The sequence below is a fragment of the Corythoichthys intestinalis genome, chromosome 2 (genome assembly GCF_030265065.1).
Source record: "Corythoichthys intestinalis isolate RoL2023-P3 chromosome 2, ASM3026506v1, whole genome shotgun sequence".
Lineage (NCBI taxonomy): Eukaryota > Metazoa > Chordata > Actinopteri > Syngnathiformes > Syngnathidae > Corythoichthys > Corythoichthys intestinalis.
In genome coordinates this window covers 8,314,068-8,339,243 of record NC_080396.1, presented here as the reverse complement: position 1 = coordinate 8,339,243, position 25,176 = coordinate 8,314,068, and the positions used below count along the sequence as shown (strand labels likewise).

Here is a 25,176-nt window from a genome sequence, read left to right as displayed (position 1 = left end):
AATTGATTTTAAGCTTTCCAATGATGTATCACACATGCATATAAGACAATTTTGAAATATGGCCAAACTGGGGGTCTCAGAGCAGAACTTCATGTCACCTGAATGTTTTCTGCCATATATATGGTGGAGACTAGACTCTGAGACCCCCAATTTGGCCAACTTGCAAAATTAAAAAAAGCCATACTTTGGAGAAAATCACAAGAATTTAGTTTGATTCAGAAAACTGACATTGTGTAAAAACTGGGCATGCAAAAAAAATCTGTTGTTATGACTTATAGACTTATTTGGGCCTCTAACTATGTCATATGAAATATTCAAATTAGACTTATTTTATGTATATATATACAGTGCCTTGCAAAAGTATTCGGCCCCCTTGAACCTTGCAACCTTTCACCACATTTCAGGCTTCAAACATAAAGATATAAAATTTTAATTTTTTGTCAAGAATCAACAACAAGTGGGACACAATCGTGAAGTGGAACAACATTTATTGGATAATTTAAACTTTTTTAACAAATAAAAAACTGAAAAGTGGGGCGTGCAATATTATTCAGCCCCCTTGCGTTAATACTTTGTAGCGCCACCTTTTGCTCCAATTACAGCTGCAAGTCGCTTGGGGTATGTTTCTATCAGTTTTGCACATCGAGAGACTGACATTCTTGCCCATTCTTCCTTGCAAAACAGCTCGAGCTCAGTGAGGTTGGATGGAGAGTGTTTGTGAACAGCAGTCTTCAGCTCTTTCCACAGATTCTCGATTGGATTCAGGTCTGGACTTTGACTTGGCCATTCTAACACCTGGATACGTTTATTTTTGAACCATTCCATTGTAGATTTGGCTTTATGTTTTGGATCATTGTCCTGTTGGAAGATAAATCTCTGTCCCAGTCTCAGGTCTTGTGCAGATACCAACAGGTTTTCTTCCAGAATGTTCCTGTATTTGGCTGCATCCATCTTCCCGTCAATTTTAACCATCTTCCCTGTCCCTGCTGAAGAAAAGCAGGCCCAAACCATGATGCTGCCACCAGCATGTTTGACAGTGGGGATGGTGTGTTCAGGGTGATGAGCTGTGTTGCTTTTACGCCAAACATATCGTTTTGCATTGTGGCCAAAAAGTTCAATTTTGGTTTCATCTGACCAGAGCACCTTCTTCCACATGTTTGGTGTGTCTCCCAGGTGGCTTGTGGCAAACTTTAAACGAGACTTTTTATGGATATCTTTGAGAAATGGCTTTCTTCTAGCCACTCTTCCATAAAGGCCAGATTTGTGCAGTGTACGACTGATTGTTGTCCTATGGACAGACTCTCCCACCTCAGCTGTAGATCTCTGCAGTTCATCCAGAGTGATCATGGGCCTCTTGGCTGCATCTCTGATCAGTTTTCTCCTTGTTTGAGAAGAAAGTTTGGAAGGACGGCCGGGTCTTGGTAGATTTGCAGTGGTCTGATGCTCCTTCCATTTCAATATGATGGCTTGCACAGTGCTCCTTGAGATGTTTAAAGCTTGGGAAATCTTTTTGTATCCAAATCCGCCTTTAAACTTCTCCACAACAGTATCTCGGACCTGCCTGGTCTGTTCCTTGGTTTTCATAATGCTCTCTGCACTTTAAACAGAACCCTGAGACTATCACAGAGCAGGTGCATTTATACGGAGACTTGATTACACACAGGTGGATTCTATTTATCATCATCGGTCATTTAGGACAACATTGGATCATTCAGAGATCCTCACTGAACTTCTGGAGTGAGTTTGCTGCACTGAAAGTAAAGGGGCCGAATAATATTGCACGCCCCACTTTTCAGTTTTTTATTTGTTAAAAAAGTTTAAATGATCCAATAAATGTTGTTCCACTTCATGATTGTGTCCCACTTGTTGTTGATTCTTGACAAAAAAATGAAATTTCATATCTCTATGTTTGAAGCCTGAAATGAGGCGAAAGGTTGCAAGATTCAAGGGGGCCGAATACTTTTGCAAGGCACTGTATATATATATATACATACACATCATAGTTAGCTTTGCTACTAGAATAATACTGCTATTAATGTCCATAGGGGGCATTAAATAAAAATCTTAAAAAAAAAAAAAAAACTATATGTATAGATAAGTCTGATGCCAATGAACATTTCTGAGTGGTTGAAAGTGAAAAAATAGTCATAAATGACATAATTACCACAGGAAAAGCCATACTTTCGACAAAATCACAAGAATTTAGTCAAAATAAAATAACACACACAGGTTTTAACCATAAGTCGATTTTAAGGGGGGGGCAGGGCTTCCTAGTGGTATCCTTTACCATCAGCCCTGTCTTTCTTATATATCCTCTGGTTGTCCTACGTCTCTTACCGTTCTTGGGGGTAATTTAGTTAGCTTTGTGTAGTGATCGCAAATGCTACTCAGTGACAGCCAACGAACACTTTTAATTTTTTCATTGATAACACATCTTAATCCTATAATTTATTTACACTTCCCCCTTACTAAAGTTGTTTATATATATACATATATATATATATATATATATATATATATGTATAACAGAAACGGTAACAGTGGCAGTCAGATACCATTGTAATTTTTTACAGGTCATTCATTGTCAGACAGAAGCAGTACAGCACGTTACGCTAAAATAAAAAAAAATATAAAAATGGCTTACCTCTTTGTCCTCTGAAAGACCATGCCAACCTAACATAATGTTTACTGCATATGAAACGCGAATGGATTCGCCGAGCTGGTGTTCAAGTCCGCGCAAGTTGATTCGGTCTTCACATTTTTCCTCCCGAGTTTTTGGTTTCCGGAAACGTATGAAGAAAACATCCTTCATGTGTCGTAATGTCTAGAGTCGTTTCTACAAGTTCCAAAAAAGCAATGCGTTATTGGCATGTTCGTTTTTGAAAGATTACCGGAGAAAAGTAGCACTAATTACCTTGCGTCAATGCGAGGGCGGGTCTATAATGTCCCACTTCGGCTTTACTTCCGCTTTACGATGCGACGTCACAGTCTAAAAATGGCCTGCATGCGGTACGCCATTAAGATGTGTTATCAATGAAAAAATTAAAAGTGATCATTGGCTGTCACTGAGTAGCATTTGCGATCGCTACACAAAGCTAACTAAATTACCCCCAAGAACGGTAAGAGACGTAGGACAACCAGAGGATATATAAGAAAGACAGGGCTGAGGGTAAAGGATAGCTTGTTGAAACAGGAGAATGTCATTGTCGGTCGCGTCGATAAAAAAGCTAAAGCTATGCTTAGGTCGACTGTTTTTTTTGTTGTTGTCTTTTTCAGCCTTAGACACTCAAGCCATCTCTTGAACTGAACATTTTAATGTTCTTCCACATCTTTGCCAGTGAATTTGGCAGCAGGCACATCATTTTCGGAGCGAATTGGTAGGTTTAGCTCTGTAAACATCTCCTTCGTACACGATTTCCATTCATTTCCTATTAAGGACAAACGGTGGCATGTCCCTACTTAGCAACAGTAGCCAATTTCATGAATATTAATGAGCGGAAGTGACGTCTTGCTTGCGGTACGCCATTCAACTAAATCGGGAAGACTTGCTGTCAATGCTCATGTTTAAGTGTCATTGCCGGCCCTGGATGTCCAATACTTTTTAAATAGAACGTTGGAATAAAAAAAAAAACATAATTCATGCAATAAAGGGTTAAAGCATTGCCACACAATTTCTCCAGATATAGCCTTTAAATATATATATATATATGTATTTATAAATGTTGAAATACTAAATGTTAAAAAAAAAGGTAATTAATATGGTTAGGAGCGGTCCATTTTGTAACGTTTTCAACAGACAATAATCTCACTAAAGTACCTGCAATGTCAATTCTGTGTGCGTTGTTTTGTACATGCGGACACAACTTTAATGCAGCCATTTATCGCCAAATTTCCATCCATCCGAAACGGGAATGATCGTGATTCAGTGCCACTAACGGTGATTAACGTCCAATCCATTCCGGCGAGGAGGGAATACAGCAAATACTCGATGAAATAAAGTTGTACAGTGCTCATTAGAATCAGCGCGTATGTGCGGTCGCGAAGACGAAATGCTGGCTGACGTCTTGTGACAAACGTGACGTGTGCAGACGCATCACGTCCATTGTCAAGGTGGGACGTGTCAAATGACAGGGATGGAGTGTGCAACTTGTCTCTTGACGAGAGGTGGTGAAATGTTTTTTCTTTCAACAGACTTCACTTTGAAACTTTTCATTAAGGCGGGAGGCACTGCTTCTTCTCCAAAAAATCGACCGAAAATAGAAATATGAACGAGGAGAGGTATCCATCGACTCAATCCCACTGTGATTATGTAAGTAAATAAAACACACACGGCGCGTGAACCCACCTCGTTTAGCTTAAACTTAATATTTTGGTAAAATTTCAAGTCGTGTGCTGACCTGAGCAGGACTTGGCTTATGTCGTGATAGTTGCAAACAAACGTTGGCTCGAGGTTGTTACGCAACGTGCAGGTAGTAGCAGCACACGTGCAGTTTTGACATCCGAGTAAAACGGGTGTGTCCAACCTACGGCTGGCGGGCCAACTTCAGCACCTGTCCAGTTTTCATTGGCCTGCGGAGAATTTGGAAAACCAGTATTGTTAATCTTACTTTAAAAAAGTAATTGTTAGGGTTGTTCCGATCATGTTTTTTTGCTCCCGATCTGATCCCGATCGTTTTAGTTTGAGTGTCTGCCGATCCGATATTTCCCGATCCGATTGCTTTTTTTGCTCCCGATTCAATTCCAATCATTCCCAATAATTTTTCCCAATCATATACATTTTGGCAATGCATTAAGAAAAAAATGAATAAAACTTGGACGAATATATACATTCAACATACAGTACATAAGTACTGTATTTGTTTATTATGACAATAAATCCTCAAGATGGCATTTACATTATTAACATTCTTTCTGTGAGAGGGATCCACGGATAGAAAGACTTGTGACTTTGTAAATTGTGACTAAATATTGCCATCTAGTATATTTGTTGAGCTTTCAGTAAATGATACTGTAGCCATGCTCAAATGCATGATGGGAAGTGGAACCATGACTGTGCGTAGTGCTACCAATTGATATATCTTCTCTGTGTTGGGAAATAACATAAGGTGTTAAGAAAAAAATAATTGCTGCCTTGCTAACCTACATAGCTTCCCATATTTCTAATCGTAGGGAGAGGGATTGTAAGGCTTTAGCCAATTAAAAAAAAGGCTCCAAAGGCGACCAAAATTCACTCTACTCATTTTACGCTATTATCTCTCTATATAGGTAAAACGGCACCATTACAGATTGAGCACGACAATTCGTGAGTGGGTCGTGCAGTGCATGCATTACTTGCGTTAAATATTCTAACGTGATATTTTTTTAAAAAATTAATTACCGCCGTTATCGGGATAACTTTGATAACCCTACCTTAAGCCTAAACTAAAGACTCTGGATGAGTGTAACATATTATATCTGTAATGTTAAATACAATTAGAAAACGTTTTAATTAAAAAAAAAAAAAAATATATATATATATATATATATATATATTAAAAAAAGGCATGGCCGATATTTTTTGCCGATTCCGATACTTTGAAAATGACGTGATCGGGACATCTCTAGTGTATATATATATATATATATATATATATATATATATATATATATATATATATATATATATATGTGTGTGTGTGTCAAGTGATTAACAATATAATGACTTTCATATCGTAATATTACATGGTTTCTAATGTAATATTACAACTAGAGGTCGACCAATAAGGGATTTTTAAATGTCGACGCAAATACCGATATCTACAAAATTTTTTAGCCGATTTCGTAAGCAGATATTTGAGGCCAATATATATAATTTTTCCAGCGTCAAATTTACAATGATGACCTGAGACTTACAGGATTAATTGGGTCTAGTGCTATCAAACAAACGAACGTAGCATTTCTTTTTATGATTGTACACGCAAGAACAGTAAATTATTTTCAAATAATAAAACCCACCAGGATGTCACGACGAAATGTAAACGAGTGAGGGTGTAAGTGGATGCTCGCCATGCTAAAGGTAATGCTAATGCGAATGCTACACTAACGCTACGAGTTATACCATATTGGCCCGAATATAAGACAGTGTTTTTTGCATTGAAATAAGACTGAAAAAGAGGGGGTTGTCTTAGATTCGCGGTCTAGACATTATACCCATTCACGACGCTAGATGGCGCCAGATATCATTGAGGCGATGTTCTGTCATGACAGATCTCAGCTACTCTCAAGTTTAAACAGTTTGCATTATTTTATTGCAATGTTTTTCCTTATTCAGATTTGTTTCAAGACTACAGTTACAGTTAGACTTCACATTAATGGTTAATGCAGTTATTGCAATTTTGTTGTTTTTTCACAATAGATTGGTTTATTTACATTTCAAAAACCAGAAGCCATTCATTCATGAATGTGATTGCACTTTAGTTTACATATTTAAATGTTCCGATATTAAGATTTGAATGAGGCAAAATAACATGCTTTTCCTCTCAAATATATTGTTATAATCATTTGTTTTGGAGGTACTGTAATTATTTTCTGTATAAAAATTAATTTGGTGTTCAAAAAGTCTTTTTTTCAAACTTGAGTCTTGAAAAAGAGGGGGTCGTCTTTTTATCAGGGCCGTTTTATATTCGGGCCAATTCGGTATTTAGAGTGTAAGGCTCGCTTAGTAAACACCTTAAAAGGCTAAAGCAACATTGCATATTCACTGATGCAAGATTTTAAAAAATCTTAAAGTATTTACGAAACGGGCAAGCCAGAAGCTTTCTCGTAGCAAGCTGCTGCAGGTCCTTCTGAGATTCTACCATCAAGTCAGTGGCGGTCGCAGTTGCCCACACAGACGCTTGATCAAAACTCATTTTTATAGGCTTTTTTTTCCCTTAATTGTTGTTGGGGAAAAAGTTCCTATATCGGTCCGATATATCGGCCAGCTTATATATTGGTCGACATTTAATTGCGACTTTAACCACGTAATGTATCGTAACAGATCTGGCTCCCCGGCCTTGAGTGACACCTTTGGCCTAGGTCTATTGTGTCAATTCATGTTTGGTTCTCTTGGCAGTCCCCGTTTGAAGCCAAATATCTGCGGTGCAGCAACCTGAACATGCCTCTGCTTGCAACTGACTTCTTCAAAAGCGAATTACAGTTGTACCTTGACGGCTTAACCGCAGAGTAAGTCCAACACAATTTACGAGTCATTCACGCACAAGCTATTTCTGTGAACAACTGTAATTCTCGCCTTGCAGGATGTGGGACTTAATAGAATATGGTCATTTTGATTGCAATGCTTTTATGGTGCTGTTGAAAATGTGGCAAAGCATCCTGTATAAAATCTCGCAAGAGGTGCTGAGTGTTGTGCTGCCTCAAGTGGAAGAACACGCCCAGATCATAATGTGAGTCCAAAGCCTCCGCACACACACACCTGTGACAAAGGCATGTCATGATGATTACTATTAGGGTTGTTCCGATCATGTTTTTTTGCTCCCGATCCGACCCCGATCGTTTTAGTTTGAGTATCTGCCGATCCCGATATTTCCCGATCCGATTGCTTTTTTTTTTGCTCCCGATTCAATTCCAATCATTCCCGATAATATTTCCCGATCATATACATTTTGGCAATGCATTAAGAAAAAAATGAATAAAACTCGGACGAATATATACATTCAACATACAGTACATAAGTACTGTATTTGTTCATTATGACAATAAATCCTCAAGATGGCATTTACATTATTAAGTCTTTCTGTGAGAGGGATCCACGGATAGAAAGACTTGTCACTTTGTATATTGTGACTAAATATTGCCGTCTAGTGTATTTGTTGAGCTTTCAGTAAATGATACTGTAGCCATGCCCAAATTCATGATGGCAAGTGGAACCATGACTGTGCGTAGTGCTACCAATTGATACATCTTCTCTGCGTTGGGAAATAACACAAGGGGTTAAGAAAAAGATCAAATGCTATCTTACTTCCCCACATTGCTTCCCATGATATTTCTAATCATTAGGGAGAGGGATTGAAAGTCTTTAGCCAATTAAAAAAAGGTTCCAAAGGCTGCCAAAATTCACTCTACTCATTTTACGCTGCCTTTTATCTCTCTATATAGGTAAAACGGCGCCATTACAGATTGAGTGCGAGATTGCGTGAGTGGATCGTGCAGTGCATGCATTAATTGCGTTAAATATTTTAACGTGATACATTTAAAACAAAATTATAAAATAAATAAAAATAAAAAAATAAATTAAATAAAAAAATTAATTACCGCCGATATCGGGATAAATTTGATAACCCTACCTTAAGCTAAACTAAAGACTCTGGATGAGTGTAACATATTATGTCTGTAACGTTAAATACAATTAGAAAACGATTTAAATTAAAAAAAAATATATATATATACGTATATTAAAAAAAGGCATGGTCGATATTTTTTTGCCGATTCCGATACTTTGAAAATAACGTGATCGGACCCGATCGATCGGCGGGACATCTCTAATTACTATATCGATTTATCATTAAATTATTATTAAATTCCGGTTTGGTGTAATTAGAGCTGAGAAATTTTAATATCATGATCAATCGTATAAAAACTAAGGGCACTTTCACACTAGCATTGTTTTTTTTTTTTTTCCAAACAGACCAGAGTTCTTTTACTCAGATAGTCCGTTTTGTAAACGTGAACGAGCATCCGAATTGTAGTTCGGCGCAAACACAGAAAGTGTCGTCCGCTCAAAAATCGTGAGTCAACACAACAACAACAGCGTTAAAATTAAATTTAAATAAATTGTGAAAATAATAGCGATCCGACAATATAAATACATTAAAAAACGCATATTTTGCAATGAGTCACCTGATTTTGACAATCTGCCGATACCAAAAACAAAACCAAAAATGTTACTGCAAAGAACGATCGGGATGCCGATCGATCGGGTCCGATCACGTCATTTTCAAAGTATCGGAATCGGCAAAAAAATATCGGACATGCCTTTTTTTATATATATATACAGTATATATTTTTTATTTAAATCGTTTTCTAATTGTATATAACGTTACAGACAAAATGTCTTACTAATTGTAATGAGGGTAGTATGCCAACAATGACAGAAGGGGGGAAAAATAAGTAGGTGAACCATCACATTTAATGTTTTGTGCCCCCCCCCCCTTTGGCAGCAATAACTTCAACCAGCCGCTTCCTGTGGCTGCAGATCAGTCTGGCACATCGATCAGGACTAATCTTGGCCCATTCTTCTCTACAAAACTGTTGTAGTTGTCAGATTCCTGGGATGTCTGGCATGAATCGCTATCTTTAGGTCATGCCACAGCATCTCAATGGGGTTCAAGTCTGGACTTTGACTTGGCCACTCCAGAACCTGTATTTTGTTCTTCTGAAACCATTCTAAAGTTGATTTACTTCTGTGTTTTGGATCATTGTCTTGTTGCACCACCCATCCTGTGTTTACCTTCAACTGTCTGACAGACGGCCTCAGGTTTTCCTGCAAAACATCCTGATAACCTTTTGAATTCATTCTTCCATTAATGATTGCAAGTTGTCCAGGCCCTGAGGTAGCGAAACAGCCCCAAATCATGATGCTTCCTCCACCATGCTTTACGGTGGGGATGAGGTGTTGATGTTGGCGAGCTGTTCCATTTTTCCTCCATACATGACGTTGTTACTCCCAAACGATTCAACTTTTTTTTTTTATCAGTCCACAAAATATTTTGCCAAAACTTCTATGGAGTCTCCAAGTGCCTTTTTGGGAACATTAAACGAACAGTTTCTTTTTTTTTTTTTTTTTTTTTAAGACAGCAGTGGCTTCCTCCGTGGAGTCCTCCCATGAACACCATTCTTGGCCGTAGTTTAACATACCGTTGATTTCTGCAGAGATATTGGACTGTGCTCGTGATTTCTGACTGTCTTTAGCAGACACTCTAGGGTTCTTTTTAACCTCTCTGAGTATTCTGCGTTGAACTCTTAGCGTCATCTTTGGTGGACGGCCACTCCTTGGGAGAGACTGAAAAGTGCCAAAATCTCTCCATTTGTAGACAACTTCTCTTACTGTCTATTGATGAACATCCAGACTTTTAGAAATGGTTTTGTATCCTTTCCCAGCTTTATACAAATCAACACTCCTTAATCGCACGTCTTCAGACAGCTCTTTTGACCAAGCCATGATGCACATCAGACAATGCTTCTCATCAAGAAAATTCTTAGCAGGTGTGTGTTTTATAGTGGGCAGGGAGCTTTAAACCAATCATCAGTGATTGGGCACACATCTCACTTTTACTAAAAATGTGATTCAATTGCTCTTTAAGCCTCCTTAGGCAGAGGGTTCACTTATTTTTCCCGCTTCTGTCCTCGTTTGCAAACTATCCTCATTAAAATATGAAAACCTATAAATGTTTGGGTGGTTTTAGTTAACCCTAACCCAAACCTGCAGAAATGTGAGAAATTCCAAAAGGTTCAGATACTTTTCCATAACACTGTAGAAAAAAAAAAGCACTAATCCCAATTGCCACAAAAAAATGCAATTGCAATGCAATACATACAAGTCATTGTCAGAGGTTTAGCAAGAGTCCCCAGAGTCAAGGGTCCCCAACCTATTTTGCACCACAGACCGGTGTGATTTGGGTATTTTTTCCCACAGACCAGTGTTCTGACAAATTTTGCAACCCATCAAAGACTGCAACTATGCGGTTTTGCGCATGCGCGTAACATTAAAAATGGCCGCGAATGTAGCGATTCCAAAGTAAACGCTACAAACTTTCTTTAAAGAAAGGAATATTAACCTACGTTTGATCGTAGATGGACAAAAGTTCTCCTCAGACTCATCCTGCCATGTTAGCTGCTCAACACTAGCTCACCGTTAACGCCTCCGCCGTGTCGTTTAGCATTAATTAAGAAGCCCACTTCACAAAGATGCGATGTTGGAAATTGTAGCAAGGTTTTCAGTGTTATCGTAGCTCTGTCAGGATATTCCGGAATTACTGTCTCAAATGTACGTTTAAGGGCGCTGTCATTTGTGATCTCTACAAGCTGATCCTCCTGTTGCACAGACATGCTCGAATCACTCAGTTTATCCAGAAACGGGTCACGAATCCACTCTTTCGCAGTTCGTGAGTCTTCGAGGTTATAGGCTCATCTTCTGGCTCATCAGGTGCCGTAAAAAATCTCTCCAAAGACGTCTGTTTTCCAGTCATTTTCGCTAGTGTGGGGGAACAAATATGCTGCGCCCGGGGCTTAGTCATACGTTATTATGGAGGACAAGCGAACATAGATATATTTACAAAACAAGATGTACTGCTTGCAGTCCAATCAATGGATTTCTATGACGACATTCTAATCTATACTGTAGTATTATATCTAGAGTAGACAGGGATATTGATGTGTTAAGCAGGGGCACAGGTCAAAGTTAATTCAGCCAGAATGCGGTCGTTAATAAATATTATTTCTGTGCCGCCCGGTAGCAAATGCACCACGGACCGGGACCCCTGATGTACGTGACTTGGTCAGTGCCGATTGGGATTGATAACACAATCGTTAGATAATCTTCCATGGTATTGAAACACTCCTGACATTTGTTGCTACAACAGTGCAGTAAAGCTGCGTGTGCTAAATCTGTTGGCCCTCTGGGGGGCCCTAGGCAATTGCCTGGTTTGCCTAATGGGATGCGACGCCTCTGGTCATTGTAAGCCCCTTGTTATGACTTTGCCACTTCCCCTTACACTGTATTTCCCTGTACTTTGCTCCTAGGTATATCCATATCGTTGTAAAAATAAAGGTCTATCCGAAACATACACCTTGAAACCTGTTGACTAATGTTTTCTCTCTGCAGGAACGGTGGCGAGTCCCCTCATCGGGCGCACAATTATTCTCGTGTGACCGAGGACGATATCCACGCGTGTATTTGGGATTCGCTACTATTTGCGCTCAAAGACACCATCAACGCCGGCGAGATCAAGTCTCCGTGTGGAGAACGCCTGCTTGAGCTGGTAGCGGCGAAGGTGTCCAAGACCGTCAACAGGGCGCTGTCCGAAACCGCCTCGCGGCCCGGCCCGCCCAACCTGGACGTGCCGCATCAAGTGTCCGAAATAGGCGAAATAGCTTTGCAGTCCATCTCGGTTCTCAAGGATTGCCTAGCAACCATGAGGCTGGCGGGTCGCTTTGGAAATGAGGACGACTGTGTAGGGTGGTATTCTTCGGAAGGAACCGCACGCGCATTAGTGGCTCCTCTCCCTACTCCTGTGCAAACGTCCTGCGAGAGGGCGGAAACGAGTCTTCGTTCTCATCCTGTCGCCGACGTGAAAACGGGAAACATTTGTCCTCCCCCGGCGCCCGAAACGTGGACAAAGAAAGAAATCGTATTTTGTACCGCACTCTTATGGAAGCTGATGGACCATATCGCCCACTCGAATGCTAAATCGGTGCTGGAGGTAGACATCGACTGGATGTTAGCGCAGTTAAAGAGCACCGTGGTGGAAACGCGGCCGCACCACCCGCAGAACATAGGCGACTTCCACATCGACATCTACAAGGACCTGTGTCAGGAATTCGGATCCAAGGAACGTCTGTATTTTTCTATGGCGTGCTGTCAACTCGTATTTGTAGAAACTCTGGCAAGAGTTCTGAAAAACCATCTCCAGGCACCTAAAAAGAGGGACATTTTTACTTTAGTGCGGGCTTTTTTTAAGAAACGGACTTCAAGAGTCTCTCTACCCGGCGAGCGGGGACGAGCGAGGTTGATGGCTTCAACCGACACCAGGAAACTCTGACATACCGACGTTCCGGAATTTGAAAATGTAGCAAACCACCGGGACGTTTTTCAGCGGAGCCTGAGAAGAGGTCACTTTATTGGTTCAGCAGTTGAATCCATAACTGAAAACCGCTATTAATCAAAACCTCCATTCTGCTAAAATTCGTCAAAGTGCAGGAGTGAGGACTCAGTGGGGAGCGGTTCCAGTGCCAGCGCGGAGTTGCCGCGGCCATGTTGCGGTGTGGTTCACGAGCTTTACACAAACAATTACAAACCATGACACGGGATTTGACTTCGAGCACCAGGAAAACTATTCAGTCTCATCCTCCAATTCATGCGAGAGTCCTTGAAGTCGTGTGATGACGCCGCTGTGAGTCGGCGCGTTGGTGAAAACGGTGCCAACGAAAATGGGCGTTCCTCGCAGAATGTGTCTGATCACCGTGCAGGAGCCCGACATCTCGATGCGGAAGCCGGAATGCCGCGGGGCCTCTCCCGTTTGTCCTGAACTTGAACTAAGTGGGGATGCGAAGAACTGTTGGGAAAAGACGGAAATGAATGAAATTTCTCAAATAAAAAGATTGAGAAATCAAGGTTAGCTATTCACTCTCAATGCAATTAGATAAGATTTTCATTATGTATACATTATTTTCATTAAAGGTGCTATTAAATACAACAGCAAAGGACTCAAAAGATAAGACTATATTTTTTAAAAAATCCAAAAAAGTGACAGATTATATCCTAATCACCCTATTTTTCCCGCTATAAGGCGCATCGGAGTAGATATACTATATTGGCCCGATAATCAGACGGAACGATGGAAACATGCCCATACAACAAAAAGCTGCCCTTAAGCTACTTTTTATTTATTTATTTTTTACAAGAAAGTGCAAAAACATTAACCATTTAAAAGGGAGTACTTATTTCTATCAACAATACAATTTACACTGGTGGAATGAATTCTGTTAGGGAAGCTCAAGTTTGAACTCCAAGACAAATGTTACCTCGATAGCTAGATTAGAGAAATAAATACGACCACAACTATGGATTTAGTAGGTTTTAGTACAAGAGCTCTTGGGTACAGACGCGGAGTAACACACAGAGCGCCTCTCCGCATGTGGACAAAAGAGAGATACAGGACATGCCTCTATTTATGGGTTGACACCATAGAAACGAAATCGAAAGTTAGTAAAAACATCCCAAGTTACAGAAAAACATCTCTCATAGGGGAAAACCACCTTAAGCTATAACCTTGAATCACAGCTGTGGCCAGGAAGAAGTTTGATACGCCACAGTTGCTATATTGTACTCATTCAGGGCATATTGGAAACAACAGGAAAATGACAGTCCATATTTGGGCATATTGACTCCGCCTACAATTGTCAAGGCTATGAGAAGGCCCACTCAAAAAGATTGCAACGGATTGTTCTAACAATGATACTCTATGCTACAATGTTCTCATGCAAGCATAACAAAAGCATTCAACATATAATATATAATGGTTGCGTTTTAAGCATGAATAAATTCTCTCACAAATTCCACATTTTCTGGACACAAAGTATCTTTAGAAATAAGACTTCTTTTAACCAATATACCGTATTGGCCCGAATATAAGATGGCCCTGAATATAAGACGAACCGCTCTTTTTCAAGACTCAAGTTTGAAAAAAAGACGTTTTGAACACCAAATTATTTTTTTTTTTACAGAAAATTACAGTACATCCGAAACAAATGATTATAAATATATATTTGAGAGAAAACTCATGTTATTTTGCCTCATTCAAATCTTAATATCTGAACATTTAAATATGTAAACTAAAGTGCAATTATATTCGTAAATGAATGGCTTCTGGTTTTTGAAATGTAAATAAACCAATCTATTGTGATAAAACAACAAAATTGCAATAACTGCATTAACCATCAAAGTGAAGTCTAACTGTAACTAGTCTTGAAACAAATCTGAATCAGGAAAAACATTGCAATAAAATAACGCAAACTGGTTTAACTTGAGAGTAGCTGAGATCTGTCATGACAGAACATCGCTTCAATGTTATCTGGTGCCATCTAGCGTAATGAATGGGTATAATGTCTAGACCGCGAATACAAGACGACCCTGTCTTTTTCAGTCTTATTTCAATGCAAAAAACACCGTCTTGTATTCCGGCCAATACGGTAGTATGCGCTAAAGGGAATTTCATGCCACGATTAACCAATATTGATCCATATATAAAGCGCATTGGAAAATAAGGCGCGCTGTCGGCTTTTGAGAAAATTGAAGGCTTTTAGGTGCGCTTTATACAACCCCTAGCAAAAAGTATGGAATCACCAGTCTCGGTCGAGCACTCAGACATTTTATCATGTAGAACAAACTCAGATAAAAAGCTTAAAAAAAATAATTAGTTTAAAAGTGCAACTCTTTAGCATTCAGAAACACTAAAATGAATAAAAACATTGTGGTGGTCAGTGAATGTTACTTTTCTAGAGCAAGTGCAGGGAAATGTATACAGTATGGAATCACTCCATTCTGAGGAAAAAAGTAGGGAATCGTGACATACAAAAAAAATAATCTAAACAAATCTCTAGTATTTAGTAACACCACCTCTGGCTTTTATGACAGCTTGCAGTCTCTGCGGCATGGACTTGATGACTATTCTTCATCAATTTGGTGCCAACTCTCTTTGATTGCAGTTGCCAGACCATCCTTGCAGGTCAAAGCCTTGCTGTGGACCATTTTATTTTAATTTCCACCACAGGTTTACAATAGGGTTGACCTCTGGGCTATTTGCAGGCTATCACATTGACTGGATGAGTCTTTCTCCAAGGAATGCTTTTAGCTCTGTTGCGTGATGCATTGTCATCTTGGAAAATGACAAACATATTATAAGAAAGTTATAAGAAAGCTGTCTAAAATTTCAACGTAAACTTGTGCATTTATTGACGAATTAACCACAGCTATCTCCCCAGTGCCTTTGCCTGACATGCAGCCCCATATCATCAAGGACTGAGGGAATTTTTGTTTTCTTTAGGCAGTAATCTTTGTAAACATCACTGGAACAGCACCAAATCAAAGTTCCAGCATCATCACCTTGACTCTTAAATCTGCATTGGACAAGGTGATGATGCTGGAACTTTTGTTTGGTGCTGTTCCAGTGAGATATACAAAAATGACTGCCTGAAGAAAACATCAAAATTCCCTCAGTCCTTGATGATATGGGGCTGCATGTCAGGCAAAGGCACTGGGGAGATGGCTGTGGTTAAAACTTCAATAAATGGACAAGATTACATTGAAATTTTAGCTTTTTTATCCCTTCACTTGAAAATATGTTTGTCATTTTCCAAGATGACAATGCATCATGCAACAGAGCTCAAACTGTTAAAGCATTCCTTGGCGAAAGACTTATCCAGTCAATGCCATGGCCTGCAAATAGCCCAGATCTCAACCCTATTGAAAACCAGTGGTGGAAATTGAAAAAAATGGTCCACAGCAAGGCTCCGACCTGCAAGGATGATCTGGCAACTGCAATCACCAAATTGATGAAGAATACTCATAAAGTCCATGCCTCAGAGACTGCAAGCTGTCATAAAAGCCAGAGGTGGTGCTACTAAATACTAGAGATGTGTTTTGATTGTTATTTCTTTGTTTGTTTCTCATGATTCCATCTATATTCAAAGCCATTGTCAGTGAGATGCTTGCGACTAAAGACATTTCTAAAGTCCCCGTCTGACAGTTCTGAGCTTTTCAAGCCTAACTTCTATAAAAAATAAAAACAGAGAGACTAAGAGCTGTTGACGAAGATTCCTGCAAGGATATCGGCTTTGTGTTCATCCATACAGGCTCAAGTTTCACACTGAGTAAGTATAAATTTATACTTACTCAATATTTATATTGAGAAATTATTTCATAATTAAATATACTGCACAGAAAGTAATTTTGGAACATTTTTGGTTTGTGGTGTGAAGCAAGATTTTTTCCAATGTGAAAACGTGCCGTGACACAGAAAAGGTTGAAAAACACTTAGACTATTAAATTCAAAAGGGGTGAATAGTTATGCAAACAATCATATTTCTTTATATTTTTATTTCATTGACATTACTCTGGAGAAATCCATTTTCTCTTTGACATTAAAAAGTTTTCTTTCCCAATAAAATTTTGGTTTAAAAATGCCAAATTCTTTTGATCATGATTAATTTATGAATGCAATAAAAGGGGAAAACACCCAAGCAGGTGAATACTTATGCTAGGCACTGTATAAACTAGTGCTGCAACGATTAATCGATTAACTCGAGTAATCGATTAAATAAAAATATTCAAATTAAATTTTGTTGCCTCGAGTATTCGTTTAATTAAAGTGGTGTTGTAATGGTTTATTTTGAAAGTGTTTGCATTTAGTTTTATTGATTAGAGTGGATACACTGCCCTCTGGGCTGCCTCTTTTCACATGGCTGAATCCAACTGCTCCCTGTTAAGACCAACGTAAGCTAAGTTTTTGTTTGAACTAATGTTTTTTAATGCATTCATAATTTAGTTTATAGGTGTAACTAGCCATGTTTTGTGGTAATATGTGTCTGAACCATTTTTTAAGAGTACTGAGAAAAAAAACCTTTGGCATCTTATAACATTTAAGCTAGTGGACTTTTCTATGTAAGTTAGCCAATTGTTCTTTTGTTTTACATAGATCCTCATTTTTTAAAATTTATACTGTTTGAGGCTCATCTCAGGTATTTTAATTTTTCATGTTCCTTATCCAATTACTCGATTATTCGAACTAACTAGTCCATCGATTAATCGACTACTAAAATATTCGATAGCTGCAGCCCTAGTATAAACGTTCAAAGAGATAGAAAAGTTTGTTTAGCTTGAGCACGGGTCTATATAATTCCACAACTTTTAACGCGGTTACTGAACTTACAGCTTCTCCTGTAGTTGGATGAATAAAGTCAGCCCAGTAACCTGCAGTCCACAGAGCGAAACACATTTCCTTTGCACCGCTCACAAACTGCAATGGGAAGGAAGCACAGTGAGAATCACGTATCCAAAACACCCGCAAGCACCTTAAGACTCACTTTGCTAAGTAGCTGTTCTTTGTCTGCATCAGCTTCCTTGCAGCGACTGCTCCTCTGCGAGACGGTCACAACTGTGATGGAAGTGTTTGGCACTGTCGGGAACAAGAGCTCCAAATCTGACAAATAGACAAATATTCTATATTTAGCTTCATGTACCAGTATGACATCAGGATTATAAAAATAGCTAAAAACAATGCTTACCTTTCCTTAACAGCTCAGGACAGGAACTTATGGAGCAATCTGTTTCGGTCTGTTTAAAGTACTGCTCAGCTTTGTGGACTCGCTTGGATATGGAGCCCAATTTCCCCTGATGAGCAGCACAAGCAAACCCAAGTTTGTATACAGATGTTTAATAGCAACAAATATTAGGTTGTATTTGACGCAGCTGCAGATTTAATTATTTTTAAGATAGTTTTAAGAGCACTGACCTGAGGGAGCAGCGTTGATTTTGGACAAAAATACTTATTGTCTCAGTCATGTCAAAATGTGTTCGTTTTCATCGACGAATTCTCGTCTGTTTTATCCAAAACAAATTAAGGTTTCCAAAAATTTCGAACGAACAAGCTAATTACGCTAACGCTACAAGTTACATTTGGTGTGTGATGATTACTCAGCACAGACTAGAGGATTTCCCCCAAAAAATCAATTATGACATGCATCACGATTCGACTACGATTCATAAAGGTTCAAAAACTATGATTTTCCCTCATAACTTTATGAGAGCCGTTCGTAGGGGAACAAAATTAAAGACAAGTCAGCCGCCCGGACACCGTTAACGGACGCACGCACAACGTTATGATGGATGCTCCCGGTTACTGGGAGAGAGATTGACTCCTTTTTAAAAGACTGGAAAATAAATTTGTGTATGAGACAGGCAGGTACAGAAGCGCGACTCAATGGTGGCGCTTTTAGTACGCAAGTTATTTTTTAGAGTGAGAGGTGAAGAGAGAGAGTTCCTTGCTCCTTGTCTTTCAGATGTTCAGTAGTTTTAAGGCATTTCAATTGGAAAATGTCCTGAGTGTGTTGCTAAGACCTGTGAGCGTCTATAAAAAGTGAGTACACGAACCCTCCTGTACTGTTTAGCCTTAATTATTGTTGTTTTTGAGATGTTAATAGTAAGCGCCGAGCGCTAAGATAATTAGCTAATTCTGTAATGTGTATTTCATATGCAGAACGTGTAAAACCATGATTAAGTACAGCGGTAACACTACAAACATGCGAAATAGTACAGAAATCTGTTGTTGCAAGTCCTGCCTGGGAGCCGACAGGCCGCGTGGGCGGGCAGGGAGAGAAGAAAGTGCACGCACTGTAATGAGTGTGTGTGTGGCGATGGTGCTCGGCAATAAACGCCACAAGTTAAAAGTGATCAAGAGCAGCTGTGATTTCCACCTGTCACTCCAAGTAGATGCTTAAATAAAGTTTACAATATTAATTAAATTACATAATAATCCTAAAAATATACGATTTAAAAAGGAAATACCGTATTGGCCCGAATACAAGACGGTGTTTTTTGCATTGAAATAAGACTGAAAAAGTGGGGGTCGTCTTATATTCGCGGTCTAGACGTTATACCCATTCACGACGCTAGATGGTGCCAGATATCATTGAAGCGATGTTCTGTCATGACAGATCTCAGCTACTCTCAAGTTAAACCAGTTTGCATTATTTTATTGCAATGTTTTTCCTTATTCAGATTTGTTTCAAGACAACAGTTACAGTTAGACTTCACTTTAATGGTTAATGCAGCTATTGCATTTTTGTTGTTTTATCACAATAGACTGGTTTATTTCATTTCAAAAACCAGGAGCCATTCATTTACGAATGTGATTGCACTTTAGTTTACATATTTAAATGTTCATAATTAAGATTTGAATGACGCAAAATAACATGCTTTTTCTCTCAAATATACTTGTTATAATCATTTGTTTCATATGTACTGTAATTATTTTCTGTATAAAAATGAACTTGGTGTTCAAAAAGTCTTTTTTCAAACTTGAGTCTTGAAAAAGAGGGGGTCGTCTTATAATCAGGGCCGTCTTATATTCGGGCCAATATGGTAATGTTAGAATACATACAGTTGTGGTCAAAAGTTTACATACACTTGTGAAGAACATAATGTCATGGCTCTCTTGAGTTTCCAGTTATTTCTACAACTCTGATTTTTCTCTGATAGAGTGATTGGAACAGATACTTCTTTGTCACAAAAAACATTCATGAAGTTTGGTTCTTTTATGACTTTATTATGGGTGAACAGAAAAAAGTGATCAAATCTGCTGGGTCAAAAATATACATACAGCAGCGCTAATATTTGGTAACATGTCCCTTGGCCATTTTCATTTCAGTTAGACGCATTTGGTAGCCATCCACAAGCTTCTGGTTGAATCTTTGACCACTCCTCTTGACAGAATTGGTGCAGTTCAGTTAAATTTGATGGCTTTCTGACATGAACTTGTTTCTTCAGCATTGTCCACAAGTTCTCAATGGGGTTTAAGTCAGGACTTTGGGAAGGCCATTCGAAAACCTTAATTCTAGCCTGATTTAGCCATTCCATTACCACTTTTGATGTGTGTTTGGGGTCATTGTCCTGTTGGAACACCCAACTGCGCCCAAGACCCAATCTTCGGGCTGATGACGTTAGGTTATCTTGAAGAATTTGAAGGTAATCCTCCTTCTTCATTATCCCATTTACTCTCTGTAAAGCACCAGTTCCATTGGTAGCAAAACAGCCCCACAGCATAATACTACCACCACCGTGCTTGACGGTAGGCATGGTGTACTTGGGGTTAAAGGCCTCACCTTTTCTCCTCCAAACATATTGCTGGGCATTGTGGCCAAACAGCTCGATTTTTGTTTCGTCTGACCACAGAACTTTCCTCCAGAAGGTCTTATCTTTGTCCATGTGATCAGCAGCAAACTTCAGTCGAGCCTTAAGGTGCCGCTTTTGGTGCAAGGGCTTCCTTCTTGCACGGCAGCCTCTCAGTCCATGGAGATGCAAAACACGCTTGACTGTGGACACTGACACCGGTGTTCCAGCAGCTTCTAATTCTTGGCAGATCTGCTTTTTGGTGATTCTCGGTTGAATCTTCACCCTCCTGACCAATTTTCTCTCAGCAGCAGGTGATAGCTTGCGTTTTCTTCCTGATCGTGGCAGTGACAAAACAGTGCCATGCACTTTATACTTACAAACAATTGTTTGCACTGTTGCTCTTGGGACCTGCAGCTGCTTTGAAATGGCTCCAAGTGACTTTCCTGACTTGTTCAAGTCAACGATTCGCTTTTTCAGATCCATGTATGTATATTTTTGATCCAGCAGATTTGATCACTTTTTCTGTTAACCCATAATAAAGTCATAAAAGAACCAAACTTCATGAATGTTTTTTGTGACAAAGAAGTATCTGTTCCAATCACTCTATCGGAGAAAAATCAGAGTTGTAGAAATAACTGGAAACTCAAGAGAGCCATGACATTATGTTCTTCACAAGTGTATGTAAACTTTTGACCACAACTGTATTTTACATATAATGCAGATTTGCGACAACTCAAATGTGACTAATTCCGTACAATGGGCATCTAAGGGTATTTGTACAACCCCATTTTATAACATCAATAACAAAGTTGACCCCATAATATCGACTGCAAACACATTCTATTACCTGAAACTCATTGACGAACTGGGCTAGAATGAACTGTTGTCTCTCTGTGCTGCACGGCGCCGTTAGTACATCAGGCGCCGTTCTGTCTGCGGGAGATTTCTTCTCTTCCACACCGTCCAAATGGCTGTCAAATCCGACATTACCCGGCAACTGGAAGCGTTGGTCTTGAGGTCCGAAAGGTCCCATGTTCTCGTCAGGCCACACGGTTCTAGGGCCTGCAAAGGGCAACTTAGTTATGATATATTGACGTTTGGCTGACAGTTTTTGAACGAAAATGTTTTTTTTTTTTTTAAAAGAAATGTACCCGATTCTGTGTGTGATACAGACACATAAGGTTCATCTGGCTTTGCGGTCGAGAAAGTCCGGATGCGCCCCAACTTCAGAGTAGCTAATGTTTGCCGACCTATGGTCCGAGAACAGACCAGTCGGCCTCCCCCGCACAAAACCTACAAAGTATAAAAAGTATAATTTTAACACTTTCATGCACGAAATATGATGTTTTTTTTAACCTTACCTACCTACCATAAGACTAAAGCTGTCCCAACTAGTCGACTTTGTCGACGTCATCGATGACGTAAATGTGTCGACGAGTAATGACGGGTTAAAAAAAATTGCATGCAGATAAAGTTTAAAATAGCGGGCGCTCGTGATGCAAGCGGTGAAAGCGGCATAAAGCCAAAAAAGCGGACCAGAGTGGCCAGACCCTGGAATTATTTCAAGGAAAATATGGAGGATACCACATTGTGTACTCTTTGCCAAACTGAGCTCGCATACCACGGTAGCACGTTGGCTATGAACGAACACTTGAAAAACCGTCACCCAGGTGTAATTTTGGAAGACAACAAGACACAACAAGCTAGCGGATTGTAAGTCCATACAACTTTTTAACGATTTTTTAAAAATACAAGTTGCATTTATGTGTTGAACAATTTTTCCCCTCCCCCAAAAATGCAGAATGCACACCTGAAAGAGCATCTGAACTCACACAAAGTATTCTGAAAAAGATTGTCCGGGACATGAGGCCCATCGCAATTCATTTTAACATTTAGAACAATATAGACATACCACAAAAAGAGTAAGAATTGTTTTAACTCCTGTTAAAAAGGTCCAGTCACAGTGTTTCCGTTTTTTTGCACTAGTTTAGAGCTGAAACGAATCCTCGAGCAACTCGAGTTTAAAAACTGATCCGAGTAATTTTATTCACCTCGAGGAATCGTTTAATTTTGCCAGCTCTAAGCATCACGTTTTGCCCGGACTACTTTTGATGCAGGACAACGCGCTGATGTCACGTGCGTAGAGGAAGAAGCAATAAAACATTTTTTTCAAAAACTTACCGCAGCCGACAGCCGCTACAAACTACGCCGACGTTGCTAAAAACTACGCCCGCATGATGCTAGTTTGGTAGCAGGTAGTGTCCGATGCATCTCATAGATATCGCATGCATTTAGGACTAGATGCGAATTGACACGACTCGGCCGCGTCTGGGCAGCGTTAGTAAACAGCCGCCATCTTTAAGCAGTGGACTTCTCACCGCTAATAAATATAACGTTAATGTCACTCGTTCATGTAACGTTAGCCCTTCAGAGGGCTAGGTTTCTATTGATTATGACCACTGTCGATGCGTGGCTAACGTGTCTTACATACAGCCTTTATTCATCTGTAAAAACATAGCACTGTAGAGTGATGAGGGTGTAAAGTTAAAACATAATAAAGCTAACTGTCAGTTTTAGCTCAGTAGTCATTGCTGAATAAATGTGCTCCAATACAGCTGGTATCATACATTTATTTTGAACACTGCAAAAACTCAAAATCCTACCAGTACTTACAGTTTAAGCTAACTTAAAACTTAACTAAAACTTAAAAATAGCTTGAAACAAATGGAAATTAAATTGAAACACGTGGGAAAAACACGTAGCTTTCAAATGATGTGTGTTATCAAGCGTATTTACATTTTTAGGTAAGAATTTTTTATTTTTTTTTTATAAGATCTATAAGTTTTTGGAGTGAAAGCAGAGAATTTTTTTTTCTAGTCACATCTTAGATGCAATTGTTGGCTGTTTTCAACAATGTACATCGAAAATAAAGACATTGATTGACTGAAAATGGTTCAATATTGGATTAAATGTCTTTTTTCTCTCATGTATATTTATAATTGCTCTTTACCTAAAAAAAAAATAAAAATCTTTTATCCGATTACTCGATAGAATTTTCAGTTTATTACTCGATTACTAAAATATTCGATAGCTGCAGCCCTACACTAGCTAATGCTTGGAGCATTTGACCTCATTGTTTGTGATTTATCATTAATATTTGTGATTTATTTAAATATTAATAAAGACATTGGGCGTTCCAAAATGTTTTTTGTGAATTAATATGCTTCAAGAATGTTCATTATTAAATTAGTAAAAAAAAAAAAAAAAAAAAAATATATATATATATATATATATATATATTAGATTAGTTAACTAATCATAAAAATAGTCGGCTGAAATTAGTAGTTTGGGACAGCCCTACATAAGACCATTTACAACACTAAAACTAAGGCTTCCTATTCCTACTGATCAAACGGATTTGGTGTTTTTTCATGAATTAATTTTCACATTTTTAGAACGCAATCTGAAAACAGCTACCTTTTCACATCACACATGAGCTAACGAGATGGTACTCAACAAAAACAAGTCTAGGAGAAGCTACAAAAGTGTCACTTACTGTGCTGGACATAGTTGAGAGTCGACTTCTGCTTTCTTGGTACACAGTTTGACCTTCTGGGAAATATAGACGAAAGTATAAAAAGGATTTGCCATGCCGATTATGTGAAAGTTGTAGCTAATTCAGAGTTAGCTAGCTAAGGGTTGGTACAACATTAGCTGACGCAATGTTATGGTTACATATGCACTTCATGCGGCACAGATGAAGACAAAAACAAGTCAAGAGTTAACTTTATACAAGTGTTTTAACCCAGACCGACCGCGTCTAATTACGTTAGGGATTTAGGGAAGAAAAGAGTTAAATCAGATGGGGTTGTTTTGACAGGTTCTCATTAGATAATGTATTTATATAATTCAAAAGTAACATGAAAAAATGACCGCACGTTGATTTTAATGTCGTACAAACAAACAATCCTATATACAAAAACAATATTATTAAAAAGTACAGAACGTTCTTACCTGGACAAGTACGTCTTAACCTTCGCCAAATAACTACGGAAAGCGATAAGGGATCTGTTCCGCATGCGCTGTTCGCGTGGCATCAGATGTATAAATCCACCACAAGATGGCAGCAGAGAAAATATAATCTCATTAAACCTAACTCTGCTGCCGGCAACCCATAATGTTGAAAGAGCCATATTGGGCCAGAAAATCAAAATATAAAAATATGTTTGGAGCGGCAATAACATTTAAAAAAAAAATAAAATAAAATAAAAAATTAAAAGGCTTATATAAGCCTTATAATGAAGGCAATACACGCTGTATGTATCTATATGAGCTATATTAGCCTACTATCAAAGTTGGCTACAAATGATGAGCCTTCATGACTAAATGTTTATTTTCCCTGCAGTGCATCCTATTAAGAATGACGCACCCCGTGACCACTCAATTGTATGATGCCGCCTCAAGTTTAACTTCATTACAATATTAATGAATTAGAATGTTTGTGTCATGTTTGTCCTCCAACAGAAATCATA

The 25,176-nt window shown here is 38.9% G+C and overlaps 2 protein-coding genes across 2 annotated transcripts; one reads left to right on the top strand and one right to left on the bottom strand.

The window, feature by feature from the left end:
* The first annotated feature begins 3,738 nt into the window (after positions 1-3,738).
* LOC130905458 (uncharacterized) lies at positions 3,739-13,861 on the top strand. The gene is made up of 5 exons (XM_057818886.1): positions 3,739-4,110; positions 4,192-4,309; positions 7,094-7,203; positions 7,278-7,424; positions 11,861-13,861. Exons 2-5 carry the CDS (start codon positions 4,265-4,267, stop codon positions 12,795-12,797), a joined length of 1,239 nt encoding a protein of 412 aa, XP_057674869.1. The 5' UTR covers positions 3,739-4,110; positions 4,192-4,264; the 3' UTR covers positions 12,798-13,861.
* On the bottom strand, positions 12,844-24,739 carry mmadhca (metabolism of cobalamin associated Da). Its single transcript, XM_057818900.1, has 8 exons — positions 24,659-24,739; positions 24,201-24,256; positions 21,796-21,937; positions 21,492-21,706; positions 18,040-18,145; positions 17,839-17,954; positions 17,685-17,771; positions 12,844-13,310 (listed from the first exon to the last, which is right to left on the bottom strand). The coding sequence occupies exons 2-8, from the start codon at positions 24,210-24,212 to the stop codon at positions 13,089-13,091; spliced, it is 900 nt and encodes a 299-aa protein (XP_057674883.1). The 5' UTR covers positions 24,213-24,256; positions 24,659-24,739; the 3' UTR covers positions 12,844-13,088.
* Positions 24,740-25,176: the final 437 nt, after the last annotated feature.

What these genes read in the sequence shown, in the direction of transcription:
- LOC130905458 (XM_057818886.1), top strand. Translation starts at nt 4,265, where the DNA reads ATGAACGAGGAGAGGTATCCATCGACTCAATCCCACTGTGATTAT. An exon ending in CTCAATCCCACTGTGATTAT is followed by an intron (nt 4,310 to 7,093) that starts GTAAGTAAATAA and finishes TTCTCTTGGCAG; the next exon opens with TCCCCGTTTGAAGCCAAATA. An exon ending in GAACACGCCCAGATCATAAT is followed by an intron (nt 7,425 to 11,860) that starts GTGAGTCCAAAG and finishes TTCTCTCTGCAG; the next exon opens with GAACGGTGGCGAGTCCCCTC.
- mmadhca (XM_057818900.1), bottom strand. An exon ending in TGTATCACACACAGAATCGG is followed by an intron (nt 21,707 to 21,795) that starts GTACATTTCTTT and finishes TGCCCTTTGCAG; the next exon opens with GCCCTAGAACCGTGTGGCCT. An exon ending in AAGAACAGCTACTTAGCAAA is followed by an intron (nt 17,772 to 17,838) that starts GTGAGTCTTAAG and finishes TTCCCATTGCAG; the next exon opens with TTTGTGAGCGGTGCAAAGGA.